General features: G+C 42.3%; 1 protein-coding gene and 1 pseudogene across 1 annotated transcript in view; one reads left to right on the forward strand and one right to left on the reverse strand.

Annotated features, from left to right (window-relative positions):
- Positions 1–927: 927 nt before the first annotated feature.
- LOC113594992 (uncharacterized) lies at positions 928–1,024 on the reverse strand (annotated as a pseudogene).
- A 3,780-nt stretch (positions 1,025–4,804) lies between these two features.
- The window catches only part of FAXDC2 (fatty acid hydroxylase domain containing 2), a 29,263-nt gene continuing 10,999 nt past the window's right edge, over positions 4,805–23,068 (forward strand). Inside the window, exons 1-5 of the mRNA XM_015063912.3 lie at positions 4,805–4,956; positions 16,878–16,922; positions 19,777–19,868; positions 19,984–20,087; positions 22,911–23,032. Coding sequence (XP_014919398.1) covers positions 16,878–16,922; positions 19,777–19,868; positions 19,984–20,087; positions 22,911–23,032 — 363 coding nt within the window. The 5' untranslated portion in view covers positions 4,805–4,956. The remainder of the gene's footprint in view (positions 4,957–16,877; positions 16,923–19,776; positions 19,869–19,983; positions 20,088–22,910; positions 23,033–23,068) is intronic.

Consider the following 23,068-nt stretch of genomic DNA (forward strand, 5'->3'; position numbering starts at 1 on the left):
GACATGTAAGTCTATTGAATAAACTATTGTTTCTGGCGTGTCTGTTATCCCTGTGATATTCAGTGTTTGTTAGCTCTGGTGCAGGCTTAACAATCATTCCATTGAGCAATACTGACATGGAGAAGGCAGGCAAAACACTCCACACCCCACCCATCTTGTGGGTTTCTAATGTCCTTTCACCCACTTGCAACTACATTCAGGAGAGGACAGCCCTATCAGGAGCTAGTCACATGAAGAGCAGTCTCCGCAATCCTTTCTTAGACTTTTGGTTTTTGTTTTTTTTTTTCCTGCAGCACTGGGCCTGGTGTGTACACTGAAACAATCAAACAGGAAACACACTGTCTGCATCTCCAGAACCCCCACCCTCACCCAGAACTGGGTGTTCATTTCTCAGGTTATTGAGGAAAAATGAAAAACACAGATGGCTTGTAGTTCAGGCGGCATTGGGTATCTGTTGTAAACAGTGGAGCCTATGCTGTATTTATGGACTGCAAAATTAGAACAATTGTGTAAATCACTGATTCTCAATGGGAGGGAGGCCCCAAATGAATGAGAGGGTAGTTGGAGAAGAATATATCCAATAATATAATTTCCTATGTGAATAAAAAACTTTTGTTTTTGGACCATACACTATAGAAAGTAAGTAAGGCTTGAACAAATCTCAGCTAGGAGAGTATAGGTTAAATATTCCATTGCATATTTTTCCCTGCTTTGTCAAAGATTACTTGGCCATACGTTTGTGGGTCCATTTCTGGGTTCTGTATTCTGTTCCATTGATCTGAGTGTCTGTTCTTATGCCAGTACCATACTGTCTTGATGATTACAGTTTTGTAGTATAGCTTGAAATCTGGGATTGTGATGCCTCCTGCTTTGGCTTTCTTTTTCAAGATTGCTTGGCTACTCAGGGTCTTTTCTGGTTCCATACGAAAAAATATGGAATGCTTCACGAATTTCTTGCGCAGGGGCCATGCTAATCTTCTCTGTATCATTCCAATTTTAGTATATGTGTTGCCAACATGAGCACGAGAGTATTGGTTAAATAAATTGAAACACTGATTGTAACATGGTTCTGCTTAAGAAGCAGACAGGGGAAATCCTTGTCCAGCCAAGCCTGTTATTCTCAATGCATGCATTTCTTATCAGGGAAATACAAACCAAAACTACATTGAGATACCACCTCACACCAGAGTGGCTAAATTTAATGACTCAGAAACAACAGATGTTGTCGAGAACAAGAACCCTCTTGCATTGCTGGTGGGAATGCAAACTGGTAGAGCCACTCTGGAAAACAGTGTGGAGGTTCCTCAAAAAATTAAAAATAGAATTACCCTATGACCCAGCTATAGCACTGCTGGGAATTCACCCAAGGGATACAGGATTGCTGATGCATAGGGGCACTTGTACCCCAATGTTTATAGCAGTACTTTCAACAATAGCCAAATTATGGAAAGATCCCAAATGTCCATCAACTGATGAATGGATAAAGATGTGATATATATATATATATATATATATACACATACACACACACACACACACACACACACACACACACACACAATGGAGTACTACTCGGCAATGAAGAAGAATGAAATCTTGCCATTTGCAACAATGTGGATGGAACTGGAGGGTATTATACTAAGTGAAATAAGTCAGTAAGAGAAAGATATCATATGTTTTCACTCATGTGAAAGCTGAGAAACTTAACAGAAGACAATGGGGGAAGGGAAATTAAAAATAGTTACAAACAGAGAGGGAGGCAAACCATAAGAGACTTTTAAATAGAGAACAAACTGAGGGTGGAAGGAGATGGGGGTCAGGTGAGAAAGGAAAATGGGTTGTGGGCATTGAGGAGGGTGCTTGCTGGGATGAGCACTGGGTGTTGTTGTATGTAAGTGATGAATCATGGAATCTACTCCCAAAGCCAAGATGCATTTTTTTAAGTAGACTCCGTGCCCAGCACAGAGCCCAACACAGGGCTTGAAATCACAACCCTGAGATCAAGACCTGAGCTGAGCTCAAGAGTCAGCCACTTAACCAACTAAGCCACCCAGGTGCCTGAGATGCATTTCTTAAAGTATATTATGTGTAGGAAGATAAAATGTTTGAAATATAAGTTGACCCTTGAACAATGCAGCGGTTAAGGGCTCCAATGCCCTGCACAGTTGAAAATCTTTACATAACTTTTGACACCCCAAACTTAACTATTAATAGCCCACAGTTAGCCAGAAGCCTTACTGATAACATAAACAACCAATTAACATGTTTTGTATATTATATGTATTGTATACTGTATTTTTTTTTTTTTTTGAGAGAAAGACAGTTCTCAAGCAGGGAGGGCTAGACAGAGGGAGAGAGAGAATCCCAAGCAGTCTCCACACTGTCCACACTGTCCTTGCTGTCAGCAGGGAGCCCCACGCAGGGCTAGAACTCATGAACTGTGAGATCATGACCTGAGCCAAAATCAACAGTTGGACATTTAACCGACTGAGCCACCCAGACACCCGTATATATTGTATTCTTACAATGAAGTAAGCTAGAGAAAAGAAAATGTTATTAACAAAATCATAAGAGAAAATATATTCACATTACTGTACCATATGGAAAAAAATTCACATATAAGCAGACCCACACAATTCAAACGTGTGTTATTAAGAGTCAACTGTTTTTGGATTTGAAATACAAAGTTGGTGGGTGACAGCGTTCAGGTTGAACCCAGACCCACCCTCTTCCAGGATCTCAGGACCTCTTCTCAAGAGCACTTCCTTTAAAGGAGAGCAGCCAGGAGAGGGGCATCTTACACAACCTTGGGGTGACAAGAAAGCTGAGCAATTCCTCAAAGACAGGATGAAGAGAAAACCCAGGAGGACCAAAGAGAGATTCTCATTTATGCAAGCCTTACTGAGGACCTACTATGCACCAGAATTATACCACCAAGATACACAAAGCTCCTGCTTGAAATGACTATAGAAAAAATTGCCTGCTACTCAGGGGAAACACTGACCACATAAGCTAAAAACGTTCAGGAAGAAAAGAACCAGAGGTAGAATCGTGGACAGGACCAGGAAGGAAAGTCTGGATGGGAAAGTCTATGAGCAATGATATACGGGTAGGGATAACAGAAGATAGAGAAAAACAAATTCTCCACATAGTAAGTGATCAACAATGCGTCCACATAACAGTGATGCCCAGAGCATTAGAAAGTGGGAAGTAGGGGCACCTCGGTGGCTCAGTCAGTTAAGCATCCGACTCTGGATTTTGGCTCAGGTCATGATCTTGTGGTTGGTGGGATCGAGCTCCCCGTCAGGCTCTGAACTCAAGTGTGGAGCCTGCTTGGGATCCTCTCCCTTCAGCACTCTCTGCTTCCTGCCCCTCCCCCACTTGCACACACACATGCACACACGTGTGCACTCACTCTCTCTCTCCCTCCAATAAACTTAAAAAAAAAAGTAGGAAGTAGTGGGGAGTACTGTTATATGAAAGGAGCTAGATTAAGGTGGGCATTGGATCAGGTAGCAAGGTTTGATCAGTGCAGAAGGCAGACTCGGTCTGCAGGGAAATCTATACATTATAGAAATATCTGGAGTATTAAAAAAAAATACTGCTACCTCTGAAAGGAGAGAGGAGGAAAAACATGGATAAGTTATACAAAATTAATTAATTTGTGAGCAAGAATTGCGTGTTTCCTGAGCCCTTACATGGTGCCAGGAATTAGGCAGGGAAAGATGACTAAGATATAGTCCTTCTTTGGCCAAATAATGACACATGTGGGTAATGGGACAGCATGAAGCTATTAAAAAGAATGTGGTAGTTCTTAAAGGAACTGTATATAACAATCTCCAAGTTTGCGTGCTAAGTGAAAAAAGCAAGGAGCAGAATAAGCATGTACAGTGTGCTGTTTCTAAAGAAGAGGAGGAGACTTACATGTTTATATTTACACAGACAAGCTCTGGGTGGATATGCAAAACACTGGTCACAGAAGGTGTCTCTTGGGAGAATTAAGGGACTGGGAAAGAGTGAAAAAAGACTTTTTACTATAGACCCTCTTTGATCTTCTTGTATTTTATATCAGGTACACATATTGCCTATTCAAAAATAGTTTTTAGAAATTTAAAAATAAAACTCCGTTCTTTTTCAAAAGAGCTCACCATTTCAGGTCATGGATCCCGTATCCTAATGCTAGCTGTTTCAGTCAACATGTTAACTTAACCTCTACAGGAGTACCTTTCCTGCATCTAGATTCACCAGAATATATAGTGATATAATAGTTGATGAATTTCTCCTCCTTGCCTGCCCTCAGCAGCAACAGAAACAATAAAAATGAGAAAATGAGATCTTCTGGTCCATGTAACCTTTTTGTCCACCTGAATTGCCTACTTTCTGCCTTCCACAGTATAGGATACCCACATCTTAAGTTTATTATTTTTTTAAAATTAATCTCTATGCTCAACGTGGGTCTGGAACTCACTAGACATCTAGAGTAGCAGCCTCCATCAACTGAGCCAGCCAGGCGCCCTATTTTTAAAAATCTGATTTGATTTGATTTTTTTTATATATAACCACATTTTTTAATGCACCAGCCTCCTACGGGACAGCAACATTTTCTTAAGCTAGGGAAGATGAAGGAAGTTTTTAAAAAGAGGGGGTTAAAAAGCTCAGAGTTTGGCCGAACGGGCTCTTCGAGGCTCCTACTTGAAGTGCGCATTTCCTCTCCGCTTTCAAGAGATGTCCTTCGACCAGAAGGGCGTTTTTGTCTCCAGTCCACACAGACCCAAACTTTTTCTCTCGTCACGTGCCTGGCCCGGGCCAGTGGGCTGCTTCGTAACTCGATCACCGAAGAGCTGCCAGGATGGGCGGTGCAGTGACAGCCAGCAGCCGCTTAGGTAGGGGCTGAAGGCAAGAGAGGGAAAGCTGAGCTGTGACCTCCGCGGAGCTGGGAATCGGCCCGTTGCGCAGGTGAGTGGGACCCTCTGGGGAGGGCAGCGGTTTGCCAGCGTCAGGACGCATCGGAGTTCACTTAAAGGCAAAGAATGTTCTGGTCACCTCTGCTGCCTCCCTGGCCTCTCCACTTAACCTACAGGTGAGGTTTGCCTCCGACCAATGTCCTGGGACGTTTTCTTAGGGCGGAGTCCCTACAAGCCTCCCGCTAAGGTATGCATCCTCTGCCTTTGTACCATTCACCTCCTCAGTGGTCTTGTTTTTCTAGCAATTGACAGGCAGGCCTGTCAGATTGGACTGGGTTTGGCTTCACAACCAGGTGAATAAAGGAGAAGCTCTCAAGTCAGAACTTGAAAGGGCAAAATCCAACGGGAAGTCTGCCATCAAATTGCTTCTCACACAGCTCCCACAACTGCCATCAAATTGCCTCTCGAACCTGCCAGGATCACCTGGAAGGCACGCAGCCCGTTTTAAATGTCTTAAAACTGTAAAGCGCCAAGAAAATGTGTGTGAGCTGGGAGTGGGCAGCCACGTCAACGCTGTCTTGTTGCAACGTCCTAAGTAAGGATTTATCAACAGCTTCAGAATTACTAGCAGCTAGGCAGTGCCTCTGGAAGGATTCTCCCAAGCTCACTGGGCGAGAGGGTGCAGCCAGTGTGTGTAGATGGGGGTGGTGTTCAGGGTGCTCACACAGGCCCTCTGGGGCTTCAGGCAAGCAAGACAGGATATAGACTGTGGTTTGCTTCAGTTTTATGTGCAATTCCAACTAGATTTCTCTGGTTGCGATAGCAAGATTCAATTCAGTTTGGTAAAACAGCAATGCTCCAAGCATCAGCCTCTGGCCTTAGAAAAGGAAATGTTGGGGCACCTGAGTGCCTCAGTCAGTTAAGTGTCCAACTCTTGATTTTGGCTCAGGTCATGATCTCACAGCTCCTGAGTTCCCCACTCCTCACTGACAGTGTGGAGCCTGCTTGGGATTTTCTTTCTCTCTCTCTGTGCCCCTTCCCCAAGTGCTCTCTCTCTCTCTCACTAAATAAGCTTAAAAAAAATTTTTTTTAAGAAAGGAAAGGCCTTAGGATAAGGACAAGGAAAAGGGGCTGATGTATTTAATAGCAAATGTTAGACACTTTACGAGGGCAAAAAACAATGCTTTTTATTCAATTCCCCTTCTTTCATTTATTCAACAAATACTTCCTGAGTATCTGTTTGGTGCTGCGGATGTCACAGTAAACAAAGGCAAGCTCATTGTCACAGGCACGCAATCAAGTGGGAACAGTTAACTCAAGGGGTGCAAGTCCCCTGCAGCAAGCAAAAGCAGTGAGAGGAACACTTATAGAATGATCCAGATTCACGGTCTTTTTGGCTCGGAGCTTAACCTTTTCCTTCAGGCATTTCATCTTCTTGAATGCATGTCTTTTCGTCTGGAAAATCCTCACTTGCATACAGACATTGCTCTTAGCAGCTCCCTAGAATCTTCCTCACCAGAGGCTTTAAGCTGTGTAAGTACATTTGCGGTCAGTGTCCTCAGACCTGGAGGCAGACTGCTCAGCTTTTCCCAAGAATACGAACAGCCCCGCAGAAGTAGTGGGCTAGTTCTAGTCCTGTCCGTAGCCCTCTCCCAGTGTCATTTCCCACTCACACAGGAGAATCTGTGTTATTCCAGACACACATGCAGTGTCCGGCAAAGTCTCAGGAAGCCTGGATTTTTCCAGAAACTGTGTGGAGTTTGAAACAAGCCAGTTCTGCTACACAGGCCTATCTTCTTGGCTTACAAAATAGAAGGGGTAGATTAGGTGATCAATGAGGTCTTGTTTCTTTTTTTCTCCTCTAAAAGCAAATAATTCTAACAATTTCACAAGATGTCTACAAACGAACAGTGCACAGTCCTATAAAGATGCTGTATCTTATACCTAGAAAACGGGAGCACTCATCAACCATGCAGAATATTCAGGGACCTAGAATCTGAGAGAAAATCTGAAAGAATCAGGCAGCAGATAAAACTTAAAATTAAACAATCTCTGCCTTTCCCATGCTTCTGCTCAGATTCTCAGAGGTCATGAACATCAGCTGTAGCCTCACTGTTATCACTTTCCTAGGCTGGAGATTCTGCAGTAAGAAGCTTGCCTAGTCAGAATCATCTTATTTTCAAAAGAACCATACTTTAAGAGTATCTAATTTGGATAATCTCACAATATATATCAAATTCCCTTTAAAGTGAAATCAATGCATTGTTCTAAAGTAGAAGGATATTGAATTAAATATGTAATCATTGTGGTTGATTTTGTTTGCCAGAATTTCTAGCTTGAGCACGACCATTGGCAAGGAACGTTAAGGAATGTCTTTGGTTGAAGACACATCGGTCTGCCATGTTTGGGGTCTTTCCTAGAACCTTTCTGACAGACTGTGTCCACTTAAAACTGAAAACATGTCTGCTAGCGTGTAGAAAGACACAGAAGACAAGCTGCTTTGGCATAAAATAGTCAACAGAATGTGGGGTTGTGTAGCTTAGAAGGATCAACCACCTACACAAGTATCTTGGGAGATAGCATGTGGGCATAGTAGCCTAGCCAAAGAACAAATGGCCTGCTGGGAAATGTTTCATTGCTTCTAGTGAAATCAGAGGTCAACAGTTAAATGCTGTGATTCCTGCAGTCAAAAAGAGCTTTCCCACCATTAGAAGGTAAGCAGTCACCTTTCCTTTGGCCAGAAGGTTTACCTGGAGCAGAGGGTTCCCAGGTCCCGCTTATATATCAGCCCCTAATCACTCAGGCCAGCCACACTCAGTTTCCATAACATGGATACATTGGGCGTCAGCACTCTGCCTTTTGGAATCAAGCAGGGCTGCCTCCTCCCAGGGTCAAGGTCTCACTGAACAGTCACCCTAGGCTCTCTTAGTTTTTGTTTTTAATTTTAATATCTGGTTCTGTTTATTTATACTTTATACCCAGTCTCCATCTCAAAGGAATTTGAGATAGCTTCCAATAAGGGATATATACAACAGAATGGTTGCAAATAAGTAAAAACTGATTAGAAACCACCAGGCATTCAATAAATACCTTTCATACTGTTTTGCATTGTGATCTGTAGAGAAAAGAACCAGCTGCTTTGTTGCCATTGCTTTGCTTTGGGATCATGTAAAGCTGTTAGCAAAAAAAAAAAAAAGAAAGAAAAAAGAAAAAAAAAAGAAAGAGGCAGAGACAGAGAGAGAAGAAGAAGAAACAGGCCACTAGTTCTTCATCATAGTCACCTTTAATAATCTAACGAATGCTATGAATCTTTCTCTCCTGGAAAATGAACACGGAAAAATTGGCGTACACTTTCAGGGGAAACAAAGACTTCTCAAAGCCTTTCAGAAATTGAAATTAATCTGATTTAGAGAAGTGGAGAGCTAATTACAGGGAGAGCTAATTACCCTACAAAGCTTCAATACAATGTTTCCTACGAATGGGCATTGAATTTATTTAAAACTTTTGGACAGTTCTGTAATTTTCTGAATAGGTAAAATATAACTTGTGGCACAGAATTCAAAAGGCACGTAGCAAACAGATACCCTTCCTCCTCCCCTGTCCCCCCAGCCGCCCAGTTCACCTCACCAGAAGCCACGATTGTAACCGGTTTCTTAGATATTCTTCCAGCAATAGTCTAATATTCTGTGTATTATTCTGTGCTTGCATTAACAGCACACACACACACACACACACACACACACACACATGCATGCATATGTTCCACACATCGTTTACTGGCTACAAATGTTTCACTACTGGACATAGTTTATTTCACCAATCACTACTGATGGATATTTAACTTGTTTCTAATCTTTAGCCATTATAAACTGTCACACGGAACATCTTTGTACATACATCATTTTTATACAGGATTATATAATAGAAAAAAATATCCCAAAGTGTAATTGAATATTAAATTTAACTCTGAGCTTACTGGCAGTCAAAGCAAAAAGGCAGGGATCAGGGGACCAAAATGGATTGCCTAAAATTTGTTTGCATTTTACAAAAAAAACTTACCATTGCTTTCAAAGAGGAAAACTGTACATTAATGTCTTTGTAGGAATTTATCATCTGTATCCTCATACGAAGTATGTTGCTTCTTTCGGAGAACTAAATAATGGAGTAGGGAATATTTCCAATGGCAGTTTTGATATCCATGTGGTAGATTCATACATCTATCTTGATTTTTTTAAGTTTTTATTTAAATTCCAGTTAATTAATATACAGTGTAACATTAGCGTCAGGTGTACTATATAGTGATTCAAAACTTCCATGTGCTCATCACAAGTGCCCTCCTCAGTCCCCATCATCTGTCTCCCCCATCTCCTGCCCATCTCCCCTCTGGCAACCAGCAGTTTGTTCTCTATAGTTAAGAGTCTGTTTCTTGGTTTGCTGCCCCCCCCTTTTTTTCCCTTTTGCTCACTTGTTTTGTTTTTTAAATTCCACATATAGGTGAAAATATGTGCTATTTGTCCTTTTCTGACTTATTTCACTTAGCATAAAATTCTCTAGCTCCATCCATGTTATTGTAAATGGCAAGATTTCATTCTTTTTATGGCTGAATAATATTCCAGTGTGTGTGTGTGTGTGTGTGTGTGTGTGTGTGTGTGTGTGAGAGAGAGAGAGAGAGAGAGAGAGATCTTTTTTAAATTAATTTTTTAATGTTTTATTTATTTCTGAGTGTGTGTGAGAGAGAGAGAGACAGAGTGTGAGTTGGGGAGGGGCAGAGAGAGAGGGAGACACGGAATCTGAAGCAGGCTCCAGGCTCTGAGCTGTCAGCACAGAGCCCAATGCGGGGCTTGAATTCACCAACCGTGAGATCATGACCCGAGCCAAAGTTGGACACTTAACCGACTGAGCCACCCAGGCACCTCTCACACCTTCTTTATCCATTCATCAATCAACAGATACTTGGCCTGTTTCTATAATTTAGCTATTGTAAATAATGCTGCTATAAACATAGGGGTGCATGTATCCCTTTGAATTAGTGTTTTTGTATTCTTTGGGTAAATACCTAGTAGTACAATTGGTGGATCATAGGGTAGTTCTATTTTTAACTTTTTGAGGAACCTCCATACTGTTTTCTACAATGGCTGCACCAGTTTGTGTTCCCACCAACAACGCGTGAGGGTTCCCCTTTCACCACATCCTCGCCAACACCTGTTGTTTCTTGTGTTATTGATTTTAGCCATTCTGACAGGTGTGAGGTGCTATCTCATTGTAGTTTTGATTTCCACTTCCCTGATGATCAGTGATGTTGAGGATCTTTTCATGTGTCTGTTGGCCACCTGTATGCCTTTGGAGAAGTGTCTGCTGATGTCTTCTGCCCATTTTTAATTGGATCATTAATTTTTTGGCTACTGAGTTTTAGAAGTTCTTTATATTTTTTGGATACTAACCCTTTATCAGACATGTTGGTTGCAAATATCTTCTCCCATTCCATACATTGCCTTTTAGTTTGGTTGTTTGCTTCACTGTGCAAAAGCTTTTTATTTTGATGTAGTCCCAGTAATTATTTTTGCGTTTGTTTCCCTGGCCTCAGGAGACCTATCTAGAAAAAAGTTGCTGTAGCCAATGTCTGAGAAATTACTTTCTTCAAGGAAAGCAAAGGCAGTAATTTCATGGTTTCAGGTCTCACACTTAGGTCTTTAATCCATTTTAAGCTTATGTTTGTGTATGGTGAAAGAGAACGGTTCAGTTTCATTCTTCTGCATGTTGCTGTCCAGTTTTCCCAACACCATTTGTTGGAGAGACAGTCTTTTTCCCATTGCATATTCTTTCCCATTGTTGAAGATTAATTACCCACGTATAACTGTGTGTTCATTTCTGAGTTTTCTATTCTGTTCCATTGATCTTTGTGTCTATTTTTGTGACATTTATATTGATTTTTTTTAAGTATGATCTGACTAAAACCTAGCATCCCTTGGATAAGCTAAAATGAAATATAGGAGGAAAAGATTCAGTTTTGAGGTTGGAGACCATATGTCTAAGAGCACAGAGAAAACCTTGGCATTGTCCTCCTCTTAAGATTTCTTAGGTGTGTCAGATCTCCTGATCTACTCAGTTCAGGTCCAGACCTCTAGCCCAGTATTTTCCATATGGACTTTGGAATGATGGGTTTATGTATCTAAACTGAAAGTTTCTCATTTATCTTTACATGTCCAGGGTTCCTTGCACAAAATAAGTTCTTCATAAAAATTCCTGAAAGGAATGGATGAGCTTCTAAAGATCAAATTAGCTTTGCAAGCTCTTGGAAAAGATAATGGTGAGACTTACTTGTAAGCAGAGTTCCCCTGGTATGTTAGTTTTGAAAGTTTAACAGACAAACCCCAGTCCCTCCATTTCTTTCCCCAAAGGGATGGTTATCTCAACAAGGTCAATGGAACCTTTCCCATTTTGTCACAAGAACTGAAGAGGGAAATTCATGGTGATAGGAAGGTTCTACCTGTCTGCAAACAGTTTGCAGACATTTAGGTCCCCAAGTCTTTCTCAGCTTGAGGTGCTTCCTTTGACATTTGGTTCCTTATCATTAAGACACTTGACAGGCTTAGCCCCAAAATGGTATTAGCACCACTTCCTTCCTCGTGCCGAGAGATCTGTGCTTTTCAGAACTCCAGGCAGCAAACTGCCAGGTTAAAAATAACCCTGGATCGTCAAAGAATCTTATCACTGGGGAGAGGGTGGCTTCTTGGAATGGGCCCTTATCCACATTGAGGATGTGGAGCGAACTCGGAATCGGGCCAATAGGAATTGCTCAGGACAAGTGAGAAAACTTGTTATCGAAGGGAGAGGTCAACGGAATCCTTTTTTTTTCTCAGTTAATTAACATACAATGTAGTCTTGGCTTCAGGTGTAGAACGCAGTGATTCATCTCTTACATAGGACACCCAGTGCTCATTACAAAAAGTGCTCTCCTTAATACCATCACCCATTTAAACCAGTCCTCCACCCACCCACCCCCATCAACCCTCAGTTTGTTCTCTGTATTTAAGATCTCTTATGGTTTGCCTCTGACTCTGTTTTTATCTTATTTTTCCTTCCCTTCCCCTATGTTCATCCATTAACTTTCTCAGATTCCACATGTGAGTGAAACCATAATCTTTCTCTGACTGATTTATTTTGCTTAGCAGAATACCCTCCAGCTCCATCCATGTTGCAAATGGCAAGATTTCATTCTTTTTCATTGTCAAGTAGTATTCCATTATATATGTGTGTATACATGTATATATATACATATGTATATATGTATGTATATCTACACATATACATATGTAGATATGTGTATGTATATCTACACATATACATATGTAGATATGTATGTATATCTACACATATACATATGTAGATATGTATGTATATCTACACATATACATATGTAGATATGTATGTATATCTACATATATATACATATGTATATGTGTAGATATACATATGTATATATGCATGTATATATCTACATATATACATATGTAGTATGTTGTATATATGTATGTACATACATACATATATACATATGTATATACATGCATATATACATATGTATATATGTATGTATATACATGCATATATACATATGTATATATGTATGTAGATATACATATGTATATATGTATGTAGATATACATATGTATATATGTATGTAGATATACATATATACGTATATATGTAGGTAGATATACATATATATGTATATATGTATGTATATGCGTGTGTATACATGTATACATGTGTATACATATACTTCTTAATCCATTCATCAGTTGATGGACATTTAGGCTCTCTCCATAATTTGGCTATTGGATTTTTTTTTTTAGCATTTGTTTATTTTTGAGAGAAAGAGCCAGACAGAATGTGAGCAGGGGAGGGGCAGATAGAGAGGGAGACACCGAATCCGAAGCAGGCTCCAGGTTCTGAGCTGTCAGCACAGAGCCCGACTCGGGGCTCTAACTCTCAACCATGAGATCATGACCTGAGCCGAAGTCAGACGCTCATCCAACTGAGCCACCCAGGCGCCCCACTCTGGTGCCTTTTCTTATATCAGAGGCTGTCTCACTGACTGGGTATCCAATGTCCCAGTTTTTCTCCTCGACAGACCTTTCCTCTGAACTAACTGCATCTCTGCTGTGTAACGTCATCTCCTGGAGATGGCAAGTGGCTTACATTTATTTCACCTCCTTCTGCTGTCCTAACTCCTTAACCCCCTAAAGGCACTTCATAGGTCACTGTTCTCTCTTCCCTTCTCCAGCCTAAGTAATCTATAAGAAGTGTGAGTCAAAGGGAAGCAGTATTTCCTAAGGACATAGCTGGTAAACGTGCATCCAGAATAATAAAACTGCGTACAATCAAACACAAAAGAATAAAATATCCTTAGAGATATTGGAAGCCAGGCTCTGATCCTGGCTGTGCCTTCTACAAACTCTGGGAAGTCACCTGGCCTCCTTTATCTAGGTTTCTTCACCCTCGTCACATGGCAGAACCAGATGATCTGTAATGCTCTTACTTATGTATGTATTATGTATGTATGTACGTATGCAGTAATCTCTACGCCCAACATGGGGCTCCAACTCACAGCCCTGAGATCAAGAGTTGCGAGCTGTACTGACTGAGCCAGCCAGGTGCCCTGTAACGCTCTTCAGCTAGAAATAGTGATGACAAATACAGTCATAGTTATGACACTATTTGGCAGGGACCATAATCAGTGTTGGTGAGGACATAAACAAATTAGAGCCCTCATACGTTGCTGTTGGAAATGTAAAGTGGTGCGACCACTTTATAGTCCCAAAAAGGTTAAATGTAGTCACCAGATGATCCAGCAATTCTTCCCCTAGGTACATATCTGGGAGAAATAAAAACATACATCCATGCAATAGCTTGTCCTTGAATGTTTATAGTAGCATTATTCGTAATAGCCACGAAGTGGCAACAGCCCAAATGTCCATCAACAGATGATTGGGTAAACAAAATACAATCTCTCCATGTAATAGAATGTTACTTGGCAATAAAAAAAAAAAATGAAATACTGATACATGCTACCTGGACCTTGAAAACATGCCAAGTAAAAGAAGTCGGTCACAAAGGGCCACATAGTGTATGATTCCATTTATAGAAAAATGCCCAGGATAGGCAAATCCATAGAGACAGAAAGTGGATTAATGGTTGCCTAGGGCTGGGGTGGGGGTGGAAGGAGAGAGGGACTGGAGATTGATGACTGAAGGGTGCAGGGTTTTTCTGTGGGGTATGAAAATGTTCTAACATCAGTCCTGGTGGTGAATGCCCCACTCTATGAATATATACTAAAAGCCACATGAATGTACACTTTCAATGGGTAAATTGTATGGTATGTGAATTACATATCAATAAAGACATTTTTTTGTTTTGAGTATAGTTGACACACAGAGAACAAATACAGTTTCAAAGTCCCCTCAGCCTCACTAGCAGCTCATGCGATCAAACTTTTGGATTGTTGCCCTGCTGATGGGTGAGAAATAATCTCTCGTAGTTTCAGTTCACACTTCTCTTATCATAGGGGAGGTTCAGCATCTGTTCAATTCAAAGTCCATTTATACTGACTTCTTTTTATCATCTACTAAATTCCCATATATATGTGTGTATATACACATATATAGATTTAGGTCTGTTTCTGGACTTTCTAACCTGTTATATATGTCTGCCTACTGATAGGCTAGCACCACATTTGTCATTATTAAAGCTTTACAATAAAACAGGTGGTGAGACACTCAACAAAGTCAAGCTGGCTGGCTACTCAGGGCAAGTGCAATCCCCAGCCACCCCCGACTGCCAAATCCAGTCACGGTCCAGGCTGCCACGTTCCCAGAGAAGTCATGGCATTGTTTCACATATGGAGAAATGCTTTAAGTCCATCACAAAAACACTTCATCAGAATGCCAAGATAATACTGGAAAAGGCCAAGATTAGGAAATGCATTCAGAAGGGCACACAGTAGTTGCAAGAACACATACCAAAGACGCAAGCCATCAGGAAAACCAAGCAATTTCTTGAGAATAAAGGCTAACGTTGATGCCATGGCTGCCTGAGACCAAACTGTAGTGACCATGAGCAAAGGCAAGTCTGTGGCAGGTGCAGTTGGATCACGGCTGCCATGCTGGGGAGTATGAACGTGGACAAAAGATTTCTGTCCGGAAGGATCTTAGATATTTTGAGAAAGAATGAGAGAGAGAGAGAGAGAGAGAGATCACTCACATTCATATAACTTTTATTCCAGTATATTGTTATAACTTTTATCATTGTTGTTGTTGATCTCTTCCTGTGCTGAACTTGTAAATAAAGCTTTATCACAGGTATGCATGTATAGGAAAAAACATAGTATATAAAGAGTTCAGTACCACCGTGGGGCCTTGCTCAGAGCAGGACCCGATGGATGGTGCTTACTTAGTTATTAAACGTGAGTTGAATTTCATCATGTTGGTGATATCTCCCCCAGTTGGTAGACTTAGGGAAGTACTGTCCTGCAGCAGTCAAAACTTCCAGCTTCCGTTTTCTGCCAAGAAGAGGGAATGGGAGTAGGAGTGGGTGAGAAGATGTTTTCCGGGGCCAGCCTGTGCCCCATACACCTCAGGTGATTGCTGCCAGTTTTTATCTCACTCTCCTACCATTATCCTGACCAACTCACAGCACATGGCATACCTAGCCAGGGCTGGCAGCAAAGTCCCTCAGAAGAATCACCTCGGGAACAAGTCTAAAATGCAGGTGTCCAGGCTCCACACTAAGAGACCCTGCTTTAGAGTGTAGCCGGGAAATCTGGGTTTCAGCAAACCTCTGATGACTCAGACATAGGAGTTCCTGAGATACATCTAGGGAAACACTGGCCCAGTGAACCAGACCCTCTGCTCGATTCATCCACGCTACATATGCTAAGCACCTACTCAGCAAAGGTCCATGGAAAGCTACACAGAGAGCCTGTTCTCATGGCGCTTACAGCTTCCCAGCAGAAATCACATGAGTGGGATACCCTGTTCTTATTCCCATTTCACAGCCAAGGAAACTGAGGCCCAGAGAGGACATCTTGACCACAATCATAAAACTAATAAGTGATAGACACATTTCTGACATGACCTTGAGGAAGGTATCAGATTTCAAGACTGGCTGTCTTAACAATTCCTATAGATAAATACACAGTTGGTTTCTGGTCTGAATGCTCCTGGCAAACCTAGTGTCCTGGAGACGTTGAATCATTATTACAGTTTGCAAAATGCTTCAGTTTTCATCGGCATTAAAACTGCAGCCCACGTGTGTGGTAACCTGACTTCCGGAGGTTGTGTAAGCTGTCCCAGCCAGCCAGGCAGAGTCCTGGCTTCAGTCCTGGCTCCTTGGGGCTGTGGGCCATTGGCAGTTAGGATACTGTGGAGATGTGGAGGAAAGATCTAGTCTGAGTGAGACAGGGTTGTGCTGAGGCTGGGAGTGAAACTATTCAAAAGAAGGATTAGTCACAGCCCATCTCTTGGAAAGCTAGTTCCATGAAGATCGAGCCCCCCATTGCCTGCTCTCTGTGATTCATGTTACCTATGCCCACACCAACTCAGTCTCCAGAGGTGGAGCCCAGACAGAGGTTCTCTAACTCCCCAGGTGACTTTTAATGAGTACCCAGCATTAAAAATCACGTCTGGTGGGGCACCCGGGTGGCTCAGTCAGTTAAGCTTCCGACTCTTGATTTCGGCTCAGGCCACGATCTCATGGTTCGTGGGAGGAAGCCCCATGTTGGGCTCTGCACTGACAGTGTGGGGCCTGCTTGGGATTCTCTTTCTCTCTCTCTCTCTCTCAAAATAAATAAATAAACTTAATTTTCTTTTTTTAAATCAGGGCTAGCCATTCACCTTGACTTTCTTCATTCTCTGCTTGCTTGGTTGCACGTGAACATGACATCATGACTCACGGGGTGCTTTCTTATTCCAGATGAAGGGAGAAGCCGGAAGTATGCGACAGGAGAAGCCCAAACAGGTAAATGCCAGCACCACCCCCGCTTCCCCAAGCTGGGGAGAACGCAGCCCGTGACTCTTTCCATATCTGCAGGTGCTGTGTATCTGAGGTCTCCCCCAAGGTTTAGGGGTAGCTGACACATTGGTGGTGGTGGTGCTCATTTCAGTAGCTGAGCAGAAACCCTTGGACTTCAGGCTGCCATGTAACCGTAGCCCCTTTGCCTGTGAGAGGGAGCAGGACTGCATGAGAGTGGCCCAAAAGCCCGCTAGCTGTGCTCCCATTCCCTCTTGGCCCCTAAGAATGTTCCCGTGCCTCAGGCCTTTGAAACCACCCCTTTCTGTAACTGCTCCAGAGACAGGAGAGGCCCGCTGGGGGCTAGAAAGTGGGACTGGGAAGCGGCTCTCGACCCCAGCTAACTTCTGCACTTTACTGAGCCCTTTGGGCTGTTTCTATTCTGTTCCCTTGGGCTGCCAGAGAGAGAGAAAACACCATAACTACTGAAAAAAAAATGGCTAAGCCTATCATGAAGTTAAGGTTTTATTTTTTTTAATATGAAATTTATTGGCAAATTGGTTTCCATACAACACCCAGTGCTCATCCTAACAGGTGCCCTCCTTAATGCCCATCACCCACCCCCCCATCAACACTCAGTTTATTCTCAGTTTTTAAGAGTCTCTTATGGTTTGGCTCCCTCCCTCTCTAACTTTTTTTTCCCTTCCCCTCCCCCATGGTCTTCTGTTAAGTTTCTCAGGATCCACATAAGAGTGAAAACATATGGTATCTGTCTTTCTCCGACTGACTTATTTCATTTAGCATAATACCCTCCAGTTCCACCCACGTTGTTGCAAATGGCAGAATTTCATTCTTTCTCGTTGCCAAGTAGTATTCCATTGTGTATATAAACCACAATTTCTTTGTCCATTTGTCAGTTGATGGATATTTAGGCTCTTTCCATAATTTTTGGCTATTGTTGAAAGTGCTGCTGTAAACATTGGGGTATAAGTGCCCCTATGCATCAGCATTCCTGTATCCCTTAGTAAATTCATAGCAATGCTGTTGCTGGGTCATAGGGTAGATCTATTTTTAATTTTTTGAGGAACCTCCACACTGTTTTCCAGAGCGGCTGCACCAGTTTGCATTCCCACCCAAAAATTTTTTAATGTTTATTTATCTTTTGAGAGAGACAGGGACAGAGTGGGAGTGGGGAAGGGACAGAGAGAGAAGGAGACACAGAATCTGAACCAGGCTCCAGGCTCTGAGCTGTCAGTGCAGAGCCTGACGCGGGGCTCGAACCCACGAACTGTGAGATCATGACCTGAGCCAGTCGGATGCTAAATTGACTGAGCCACCCAGGTGACCCTAAAATTGAGGTTTTTAATTTCAGTTAGCTTGATCTGATTACACTGAAATGAAAAATTCCTAGTGAATCTGGAAAAGTTCATGAAAAGGATCCTCTGAATACTAAAAAAGGAATAAAGGCAAAGTCCAAGTTAAATGTCTGGCAAGCTTGAGGGCGACCTTTCAGTGGCCTATTTAAAAGAACAAGTTCCTCTGATTGGTCCTGCCCATCAAGCCCTCCAAGAGAGAGGGAAAAGTTCACTTCCAGAGTTCAAGACCCTGAGGAGCACCAGTGCTTCAAAAACTTTTCACCAGCCGTGGAAAATGATTTACTTCTTCTTGGTCTTCCGATCGGAAGTGGGATGGGGTACGCTGAGAATAAATAATCCAGTGCAGGTTCAGATTGCTGTGAATGGGTCAGTCAAAACAAGCTGCTCCTTCAGATCTCCAAAGTCTGGATTAAAATGTAGTGTCCCTATGGGATCGGCTTCCCCCAACAGCACCCCCCTGACCCTGTGTACGTGGTACAAGTCACAAACTGCAGATAAGCTTCAGGCACATACCTGTAGGCCACCATCCAGTTCTGTCCCATGAAATATAACCAGACTCCATCGGGGCTTAGATCTAGAATAGAACATGTAAAGGACGTTTGTAATTTCTGTCCATGGTACAATGGAAATTGGTGACACACCTGACAGCCAGTATTTTTCCCTCTCCAAATCTGGCACCTTGTTTGGCCATCGAGCTTGCAATGATCTGTCTCTGCTTTAGACTTTTGGAGGAGCATAGGTAAGGGACCAGTGATTGCCAAGGGTCTGTTCTCATTATCCTGTCCCACTGGCATCCCAGGCTAATCTCACCAGAAACAGAGGCCTTATTAAAAGTCAAAACATGTGTTCGTTCTTTTCTTCACAAGCAAGAGGGTGATGGGGATGGGGAAAGAGGCCTGGCCCATGAACACAGTGAAGTCCCTATGCCCTCATCACAGACTGCAGATCTTTCTGTGATGGCTGACTCAGCTTTGCCTGCCTACTGGAATTAGTTAGGGAGCTTTCAGAAACATAGAAGCCCAGGTCTCACCCTGGACACTCTTAGGAAATCAGCTTGCAGAGGAACCCGGTCATCGGGATTTTTTAAAAGCTCCCGGGTGATTCCACCGGATAAGTGATGGGCATTTCTGTTCCACAGAAGGACTGGTGATGAAAGCCTACCACTGCCGGAGGCTCACCTGACCCTCTCGGGGTGACAAAACTGTTCGCTAGTTTCTCTGGGGTCAGGTTTGTTCTCTTCCCTCCCCCAACCTTGAGTTGTTATTTTTATAAACACACCCAAATACAGCCTGAGAGCTCTTGCTCAGGAAGAACCTCCCGTAGAGGCTGGGAAAAGGTCAGCCGATGCACCACGCTGACGTGGTGGAGATCCTGATCCCACATCATTCCTGCCAGGACTGGGTAGCAGCTCACTACTGTGGGCTGTGACTTCTGCCGTGACGGTAGGAGGCTTGCTGGGGCCTCACACTTTTCTTGTCCTCCTCTAGGAGGAACGCATCTGGGGCTCCATGAAGAAGGCGGCTTTCATCCTGGGCTCTGGCCTTCTCTTGCTTGTGGCCTTCTCGAACTCGGTCTCTGGGTAAGTCTACACAACCAGCTTTAATTCCGGAGCTGGGGGCAGGGTGCTGCTGGTCTGGAGGCAGAGCATGGAGTAAGGAGCTTCACCCAGAAACCTGAATGATTTTTCTCCCAAGGCAACTTCAGAGATTTTGGGATGCTTCTGGCTGTTTTCAGCAAGCCCAATGGGAGAGGCTCCTGTCTACATTCGAAGGGAAGGAGTGGATCCTCTACATTATAGGTGAGGTTCCCAGACCACCAGTGCTTAGGGCTTGGGTACATGATTATAGCTTAATTCTTTTTCTGTTGTTTTCTTCTCTATTTTGAGATTTCTCAGCTCTTTATTCCAAGGAATGAAGACTTACAATTTAAGACAGTGTTAATCCCAAAGAGTGCTAAATTTGTGGGCAATCTGTAATGGATGCCTAAGGACATCTAAGAAAAGAACTTGAGATCTCCCCCTCCCAAAATAGAAAAATAAAAAAAGAAGTGATTTGTGTAAAACTGAATGCATGTTTAGAGTAATAATCCTGCTTCTGGATGTCAGGTCCACAGCACAGAGAGCTGCTCTATATCCTGTGAGACTATGTCCTTGTATCTAGTGAAATCTAGTTCTCGGGGCTTGACAGCATGTGGTCACTTAATCAATATTTACCGGCAGTGTGAATGGCGGTCAACAAGCCAAAGAAAAGGTATCATTTCAACATAGATATTTATAACAGCATTGTCTGCAATAGTGAATGTCCTCAATGATGCATTTATTCACTCAAATAATATTTATTACTGTTAGTCTGTGCCAAACTTATATGGAGGACATAGAGGTATTTAAGATGAAATGCTTCCCTCATTTCAAAAGCTATGTCATAGTCCAGAAGGGGAGATTTAAAAAAGTGCCAGTTGTCACAAAGCAAAAGTACAAATAAAACGTCCCTGACAATTTTTTTTCCAGCTGGAAGGAGAACTCTGAGAACAGGCTAAACATTAACTATGACAGGTTCAATGCAATCTTATGCAGTCATTGAAAAGAACAATGCAGATTGCAAACGTATATGGGGGGAAAGTGGTGGTGAAACATTTGATATATTTCTGTTGCAGTGATAGGAAAACTACCTTTCACCCCAATGATATGCAAATACCAGGGAGGTTAAGTATTTGCAATTTTAAGTGTTACAACTGGAAGAAAGGTCAAGATCTTCTCTTATTGGGGCTTTTATTCCATATCCCTCAAGGAGCTTTTGGATTCGCAAGCAGGCAGCCACCCTGATGGATGGCCCACCAGGCAACTACCGACCTAACATTTTTTTTCCAAAATAAGAAAGCTTGTTATTTCTGAGAATAAAAGTAAATACATGTTCAGTGTTAAAAATAAAAATCAGACAATTCAAATAAGCATGAAGAAAATGAAACTCACCCAATCCCATATCCAAGAAATAACCACAGTTAATATATAAGTATAAATGTCTTAATATTGGATATATGGTTGAACTTTTAAGACACCATTTTTTTTTTCATTGAATAGATTGTGGACATCTTTCCATGTCAGTGAGTATAGACCGACTTATTATCTTAAGCTGCCTCATCTAATCCATTGTATAGAGATACTCTTCTATTTAGTCCATTCCCTATAAATGGACATTCAGGCTCCTTAAGTGTTCTACTACGATGTTTTTTTTTAATGCAGTAAAGGATGTGTGTATGGATATATGTGTGTCCTTTTTTCTTTTTTCCTGTCTCTGTTACACTCGCTTTTTTTTTTTAATACCTTCTGATACTGTCAAACTGCTCTCCAAGACATTGTGTTAATCATATTTCCCCACAGTGCTGGCCAAATATTTCTCAGATCCCACCTGCCACAGGCACTGGGTTTCTGGTGGCAGCAAGAAGGGTACTGGAGGAGCAGTACAGAGGCATAGAGTTAAGTAAAATGTCCTTGCCCCTTGGGATATTTAGAAGGAAGAAGCAAACCATGGGCAGCATTAATAGCATAAGAGTTAGGTAACATTGTACTGTCACTCCAATAACTGCCAACAGGGGGGACAAAGTGTTCACAGTTGGATATCAGAGATACTTGGAATGACTTTGCCAGGAAAGTGGGATGTGGATCCAAAAAAAACCCATATCTAAAATTTAAATCTTGATCAGCATTTTTGAAAGTATCCTGTAGAACATCAGTGCTGTGGGATGTGAATAGGTGGGGTGGCCATACAATGTATCACCCAAATAGGGACATCTGTGAGAGTAAATGAGGCACTGTTAACAATTATGCTAGACTGCTAGATGTAAACTGAAACTATCCTGGGCAGATAGGGATGCATGGCCACCCTATTCTTAGGTGGCCTGAGAAAACAAAAGTTCTAGGGTAAAAAAAGACTGGGAAAGGCTGAGTTTAACAAAGTCAAATAGGTTTCTCCACTGCAGGGATTTTTAGAGCTGTTAGCACGTTAGTCTGGACCATGGCTCTCCAAGAGACTTAGGTATGAACGCTGTTTAATCATGGAGGGCCTTGAGAGATGAGTTTTCCACTTTGGGAAATGCAGACTGGATTCCTGAAGTCCCACTGCTCAGTTAATAGGGATTAGGTTCCCAACTGACTCCTAGTCCAGTGGCTCATTGGGAACTGAATCATAGCAGGAGCTCCCTCTGTTTCTACCTTCCTTCGAATTCATAAAGGGCCCAGTGGGCACAGACTCCCAGATGTCAACCTAAATTTATTTGTAGTTTATTTATTATTGTATTATATAGGTTATACATGTATTATAAATTTTATTTATATTTAACAAATTTTTGTATTTTTTTTTTTTGTCTTCAACTACCTAGAAGGTTGTTGTCCCCATTTTACAACTAAGACAATAGAGACACTCCTTAAGTGACCTGGCTGAGTTCCCCCAGCTAGTTGGTCACCCCAGGACTAAAGGTAGGCCCTATGGCCCGGAGCTCCAACACCTCCCTGGTAAGGGACTATCTACAATGCAGCCTTCGTCACCATCAAGCTCGTGTTCAGTTAATACATGTGCTGTGAGAACCTTAATTGTTCTGATTGTTGCCTTCTACTTCCCAACCTTAGCTACCATTCTAGTACCTGCTCTGCTTTTCTGGAGCTTCAACGGGCTTCTGCTGGTGGCTGACACAGCCAGAAAACCGAACTTCATCTCCCGCTACCGAATTCAAGTTGGCCAGAATGAACCAGTGAGTGTTGCTGTGGCTTCTCTTGGTCAAAGCACA

The sequence above is a fragment of the Acinonyx jubatus genome, chromosome A1 (assembly GCF_027475565.1).
Source record: "Acinonyx jubatus isolate Ajub_Pintada_27869175 chromosome A1, VMU_Ajub_asm_v1.0, whole genome shotgun sequence".
In the NCBI taxonomy this organism is placed as follows: domain Eukaryota; kingdom Metazoa; phylum Chordata; class Mammalia; order Carnivora; family Felidae; genus Acinonyx; species Acinonyx jubatus.